This window comes from Acipenser ruthenus, chromosome 4 (genome assembly GCF_902713425.1).
Source record: "Acipenser ruthenus chromosome 4, fAciRut3.2 maternal haplotype, whole genome shotgun sequence".
Classification (NCBI taxonomy): Eukaryota; Metazoa; Chordata; class Actinopteri; order Acipenseriformes; family Acipenseridae; genus Acipenser; species Acipenser ruthenus.
The window spans coordinates 37,140,286-37,147,555 of record NC_081192.1 but is presented as its reverse complement, the minus strand read 5'-3'; the positions used below and the strand labels follow the sequence as shown (position 1 = coordinate 37,147,555).

Genomic DNA, 7,270 nt, shown 5'->3' with positions numbered 1-7,270 from the left:
CTGTCAGTATCAGTTATAGGTTATGCATGCAGAGCCTGTCTTCACCTGTCTGCTCTGCTGTTTTATTTGTAACGCAAACATGTATGAAAAAGGTGTGGTTTACAACAGGGGTAGTAGGCAGCTGCTTCTGCAGTGCCATTCCATTCCAGGGTTAGTTGGTATAATTAAATCATTGCTTTAGGGCCTTGTCAGGGGATTAATTGGTTCAATTTTATAATTATGGACGTGGTTGGAACAAAGACCTGGATTGGATATGCTGACGTTGTCTACGAACAGGATTGTTTCCTCTCAGTAATGACCAATACAGAAGTTCAAAAAATGTATTTCATTATTTATTTTCAAAGGGATTTTCCCCTCTGGGTACAACAGCATTTGGAAACGTTTCGTAAAGAAATACATACAGATCATAGACCAACATGGCCTGTATTAAACACATATTTAACATGGTTAAATCATACTAAAAGCCATATACATTTCAAGAAAATACTGGGACCACTTTTTTTTTTTTTATAAATATTTATATAAAATATATATATAACAACATTTTTAGAAAGACAATGGTTAGCTAGCTAAGCTCTTGAATAAGATTTTCTGTGTCATTTCACTGTATTTTTTTAATTGTATGTAGTAATGTTAATACGTCACCTCAGCTGGATTAATGCAGAGTTTAAGAATGTCAGTGTTAGATCTGCCACAGTTAAGATCATTAAAATAGACTCCATTTTGTGACAGAGTGATCACAATCTGTTCCATATTTTGTATAAGTAAAAATGGAATGGTTCATTTTACAAAACAATTAGCAAACAAACTTGTAAGGTTTATTTAAGGACTCAAACGTGTCCATGCACTGTTTGTTAACACTGGGTATTCATCCTGTAACAGCAAGGCATGTACAGGGGTTGGACAAAAAAAGAGGAATATATAACATAACATCATGGACAGCCTGGACAGCAGGTTACAAGGCCTACAAAGTGTTCTGGATATATTTCATTCAGGAAAGCTAGGAGTGGAAAAAGCTAATTCTATTCTCCAGACTGGCCCATAGAGGCATGACTTTTTAGAGTTCTTAGTGAAATATCAGTCATGTTTGCATACTGCATGTGTTTCAATGTTCTTGCCCAAGCTCAGTAAGAGCAATGTGCTGATTGCTCTTAGTTGAACTGTGACTTTTAGTTATTATTTACAAACACAAAATGTTAGTTCTTTTAGGTCCAACGTATTCTCACAGTGTGAGTACGAATACTTTTTCAAATGCATGGATTTGTCAGTAACTAAACTGCAGGGTGAAGGAAAGCTCCCACAGAAGCAGCCGAAGCACACTGCAGGCAGGGGCACTTATGCATAGACAAGTGTGAAAGAGGTAGGCACGTCATTTAGGAAATGTCTGATCAGGAATGTCACGCATTTAGCAGATTCTTCATTTGGTGCAAAAGAGGTTGTGCCTCCAGTACCCAGTTCACATCCATCGATTCTGGTAATGTATGCATGCTGAAAAGCCACCATGCAACAATTGCCTGAGTATAACATTCTAGTTCAGCTTATTCGCAAAAGGTTCTCGCTTTTACTAACACTCCTCAAGCAGCAATATATTTTAAAGGGATTTCCCCTAGTCCTCCTCACACCAGGTGTTTAACACTCCAATCCTTTTCCGTGGGATGTTGGCAAGATGGTCCTGTCATATATCCTTCTGCTACAGAAACTTTAAACAATTATCCATGGTCTCTTGCCAGAACGGAAGGCTACACTGTTTTGACAGAGCTATACCAACAAGCTTCTCTGATATGCCTAAAACAAACAATCCAGACTTGGCTGTCCCGGTGGTTTTAGGAGGCTGCCATCAGACTCTCCCACATTTTAGACCTGTTACTCCAGCCTTTCCTCCACTTCTCTAATAAAAGCCTGGTTTTCAGTTTGGCATTCACAATCAATGCTAGGGTGCTGCTGTGGCTTCTGTACTTTAACCTGCATGGATAATAAAAAGGTGGCATTAGTAAAATAATGATAATGGTTGTGTTATCAAAAAATGAATATATACCTGTAGCATACAGAATGTGGTCATTTCTCTAGATGGAAACATACATTGGATGGATTATTAGCCCATTGTGGCATTTTCAGCTGTTTCAAAACAAGGTTTTGTAATTATTGTGTTTTAAAACACTTTTTGACTTAACAGAATGTTTACAATAACATTTTTCCTCGATATAAGTAAAGGGGTAGTTGCTTTTATTTGACATACGGCTCGGATACGATGCTGTTCATAATTCTGAACCTTGTCTTTTGTTTGTTTGAATTCTGATTCCTCTTTTGTAGCTAGCAAAAGATGAGGCAAGATATCTGGGGTACAACAGAGTACTACTTGAAACCAACGTCAGCTAATGGGACGTACATGTTAAACAAAGGGGTTCACATATAGTCTTTTAAAAGGGTTTTTTATTTTTTTATTTTTTTTATTTATTTGTTTGTTTATATCTCCAGTTCCAGTTATATAATGCTTCAGCTATTTATACCAATTCGATGCACTTTTTGCTAAAGTGAAGTTGTTTTTCTTATGTATTGAATGCTGCATTGTGAATTTATGGACACATTTTCTTTACAATTTCATCTTGTCAGATGTCTGGATGGTGGTGTTCTAATGTTAGATCTTAATACCTTTTAATGTTCCTGTTGTTGGTTGCCAGATTATATATGCATTGCTTTCCTGCACAATCTGTGCTTTTTTCTTGGAAGTTTTCCCGTTTTTCTTGTGGGGGTAGCATCCTAAAGATGAAAACAGAGAGACAGGATAAGTTAAAAGAAACTATATAGGCCATAAAACTGCCTCCAAGTTGTAACTTTATTGACTATAAAAAATGTATAGAAAACTAAAACCCTTGGGGGTTTTTTTACATAAAAAACAATACAAAACATTTTACAAGACCCTCTGATAAGGTATATAGGGTTACATGAGCACATCATACAGGTATGTACTTAATATGTTTACTTTTTTTACTTTAATTTGATGTTAAATAATAAAATAAAATACCTTAAGTCTATTTCAGGCTGACACAAATCCAGACACTTCTTGTCCTTCATATTTGAGCATTTGCATCTTGGGCGTGTATCTACCAGCGTGTCCAAAACAGATTCCTGAAGTGACCGCTTTCTTCTTGGAGGGCTTCCAAGTCCATAGGAGACAGTTCGTCTGCAAAGAATACACATCTATTTAGTTACTTACGTTTTTAGGTACAGGGGAAACAGAATCTAGTGGCTTGTTACAGTATATTGGTCCAATATAGCAGAATACAAAATGTTAGGTTGCTGAATCAATTAATATGCCTTCTGGCATTCTACTTTTCTTTGGAAATTTGATAAAGCTCTTGGACATGTAAGAACCACTGTGTGTACACACAATTAAAGATAACAAATATTTGCTTTTGCTGAACCGACTTATCTGTTGTATTACTGCCAAGTTCCAGTCTGTCAATAAAGAGTATAAACTGAAAAGCGATAATGCTTGGTAAAAAATATGTTATGGGGATACTACAGTTTTTGTTTTGATATAATATAATTAAGATGGTTAAGAACATGTTCTTTTGGGTAAGCAGACTCAATAAAAAGAATATATGCCATTATTAAACCACTGCTGCTATTTATATTTTAAGTATTCCTTTTTTAAGTACATGGTCCTACTTTGATGCTTTTATCACCATTCATACTCCCCAAACCCGGAAAACATTAATTTATTGGACACTTACTCTGGTGTGTTGATCCAGATGATGTCTAGGTGACAGAAGTAGACGCACTCCTTGTCCAAGAATGAAGAACAGGAGCAGCGTTTTGACCTGACATGCCGCAAGGGGGCACTGGAAACAGTCGGGAACTCGGAGATAGAGACAGCCGAGGCAACTGGAAATGCAAGAAATGATAAATTACTCACCAAGATAATAATTACAGGAATACCAAAGGACACAGGCAGGCTCGCTTTTGAAACGTTGTAATGTAATGAGCACCATAATCCTCATTTTATCTCAAGACGTTACTGTCCATACCTAAAGACATTACAACGTGTTATTAACTTGCATCGTTTTTAAATGGTTTAACTGTATGATTTACAAATTCAAAAACTGCTCAAACCATTTCACAATACTTTATACCACTAGGCTATGTAGTCAAATAATAGTGTTAATATTCACAATCAGGTCTTGTATTAGGTTGATACTAGTATAATAATATATATTCAGGTAGCTATAAAACAGAACTATGCAAGAATGTTTCATTATATCAAACGGCTTGAAAAAGGCAGTCTCCGTAACAATGACAAAAATGCAACTTTGAACACAGTGTGAGAAATGTCCAAAAGAAGACATGATCTATTGCTCTTACTATTGTGTTTATGTCTGACCCGCTGGTCCTGGCTTCCAAAACAGGACGCTATTCAATTTAAGGAAATACCTAAAACGTTATGGCTTTTTTTTAAAAAAAAAGATATGCTGTGTAAAACAATACCTAAATGTAAAACAAAATTACAAAATGATAACACCAAAGTATACGTATTGGTATTGAAACAATCTTGCTATCGATAGAAAGGGGGGAAAAAACATTTGGAAAAAAAAATAGTATTCCATGGTTTTCCATTAAGCTTTAAGTTTGATTCTTTGTGGGAAATCTGACAGATAAAATCAAATTCTAATAATCACTGAATCAATATATGGCCGATAAAAATGTTTCATAATTACAACTTCATAGGCTAATTATATAACTTTGTAATATATTTCTCTTGTCGTTATCCAACTTCAGGCATTTGGTTAATTTTAAACGTGTGCCATTAAAAAGGCTTTTATGCACCTTATCTAGCTTTCAATATTGCCTTATTCATTTAATTTTTTTTTAAACCATTTTTATCATCAAAACTTTTCGTTCTATGTTTAAAACAAAGTATTATAGATTGATGCACAAGTATCCCCCGTTCTCCAGTTATGAAAGAAAGTTAAGAAGTTAAACAAACCTGCATCTACAAGTCCAGAATAGATCACAAACATTAGTGAAAAAAACATGCGTAATTCCATTTTGAAATCAATTAAAATTCTTCAAATTTGAAAGTCATAGAATTCAATAACTTCGTTAACCCAAAACAGACACGATGTTTTAAAACCCGTCAAATGCAAAGATTGGGTTCTGTGCTTCAAGATCAATAATGTTTCAATCAGTGTGTCGGTATTCCAGTTGGAGTGATTCTAGTTCTGCAAGCTCTCCTTTTTATATTGAATCCCCCAAGACGCATGTAAACAGCGCTGACTTCTGGTTTATTATGAGACAATGTTATTTGTTATTAGTCACCATCAAGCAACGTGCAGACTGAGATAAGAGCAAGTAAATCTCTCCAGCACTTCAGAGGGATGGAGACGCAAATTGACGGTAGGGGCTGGGCTTCACCAGAGTCAAGTTTCGGTAGAATTTAACCTGTTACACGTCTTTAACAGCAGAGGGAGCGTTTTCAAGTAACCAACTACCAGTCTTCCAAATTTACTAAAAGGAATGTGCATACATTTCTCGTTAAGCTCGGCGAACTATTTTTATGCAAGGCTGCTAAACTAGGTTGTGACTAGCAGTGAATAACTTGAGAACGTTATACCGTATTAATAAAGCAATGTCGTAAAAGGTCAACAAATAACAATTTACCTGGTCGACCTTTACTTTAATTTACAACAGTAAATTGAGGCTCAGTCTGTCGGTTTGCAGCCCAGGTGCACATCTCTCTAGAATGAAATCTGCTGGAATTTAAATAATACATAGGCAGGTCGGTAACTGGCATTTCTTGACTAAACCCATTCTTAAGGAAATCGGCGTTCAAATCAAAACAATAGAAATCTGACATCGTTTCATGCATTTTAAAGTAGTGTTTGAACTAACGAAACACAGCTCCGTCCTGAATCTCAACAGTACAGCACTGGATTGGAATGTAAGCAAAGACACATTCGAAATTAGTCCCAGTAAGCACACTTAAGTGGAATAATAAAGATGTATCCCACGCTAGATATACCCACGCTTGTGGTATAAATAAAAAAAATATGTACAGTAGCGTTCCAAAAATGGTATGTATGATTCCACCTCCACAGTCTGTGACTACCCGCCATGCAGAGATCTCCAAAGAAATATTTATTATTATTACTTATTTCTTAGCAGACGCCCTTATCCAGGGCGACTTACAATTGTTACAAGATATCACATTATTTTTTACATATAATTACCCATTTATACAGTTGGGTTTTTTACTAAAGCAATCTAGGTAAAGTACCTTGCTCAAGGGTACAGCAGCAGTGTCCCCCATCGGGGATTGAACCCACAACCCTCCGGTCAAGAGTCCAGAGCTCTAACCACTACTCCACACTGTTGACCAAACTATAGTCCAACATAGCTGTGTGAATAAACACTATGGAAAACCAAAATGTACATTGCATAGAAAAAAATGTAAAGAATTTATGGGTGTAATTTTTTTTAGGTAAATGTCAAATTCGACTCTCACTGATAACTTTAAAGTGTTAGGTGTTCTAATAAGGTGTGTTACAATGCCGGTATGTGCATTGTTAACATTGTAAAGCTCTTGTTCCGTCAAATTTAAGTACAGCCCCCTCCCAGTTGTGTTTTACATGTTAACAATAATAAGCTGTAAAAAGATAACAATTCACTGATAAAAGCACATGCATTGTTAATTGTACTGTAGCATTTTTGTTGTATAGTAGTTGCAAAATCTAATAACTCTTAATTAGTTTCCCGGATTCAGCTTGAAACAATGTTAAGCCACAATGATGTTTACTGCAACTCCTCTGTATCACAATGATATTGTGAGTACACCTTATGTGAACACATGTTAAACATGAACAAAACAGCCATTGCACTGATTGTCTTGTCAATTCTGGTACTTTTGTCAACAGTGACTCTGATGTCAACTATGTTTCTTGCAAATATATTACTCCACAATATCTTAGTTTATGTTTTATAATTACATAACTTGCTTTGTTGATTGACAGAAGGGAAGAGAATGATCCATCCCAAATATTTTGTGGAAATGATACTGATCTCTTACCATTTTCTATACAAACCTAACTGCTTGAAAGTGCAGTTTATAGATTCTGCAATATTATTTAAACTTATTGTTATTTTATGTTTCAAGAACTCCATTTAGGGACAAAAATACAAGTTGCTTTTCAATGTTTTTACAAGGTGCAAAAGGCACTCTAATGGTAGAATGACCCAGCTATATAGCACACTTCTTTGTAATACAGGAAGGGGC

The 7,270-nt window shown here is 35.6% G+C and overlaps 1 protein-coding gene across 1 annotated transcript; it reads right to left on the bottom strand.

Annotated features, from left to right (window-relative positions):
* Positions 1-319: 319 nt before the first annotated feature.
* On the bottom strand, positions 320-5,335 carry LOC131736862 (endothelin-1-like). Its single transcript, XM_059022331.1, has 5 exons — positions 4,985-5,335; positions 3,735-3,885; positions 3,023-3,181; positions 2,650-2,757; positions 320-1,962 (listed from the first exon to the last, which is right to left on the bottom strand). Exons 1-5 carry the CDS (start codon positions 5,043-5,045, stop codon positions 1,824-1,826), a joined length of 618 nt encoding a protein of 205 aa, XP_058878314.1. The 5' UTR covers positions 5,046-5,335; the 3' UTR covers positions 320-1,823.
* Between the last annotated feature and the right edge of the window lie 1,935 nt (positions 5,336-7,270).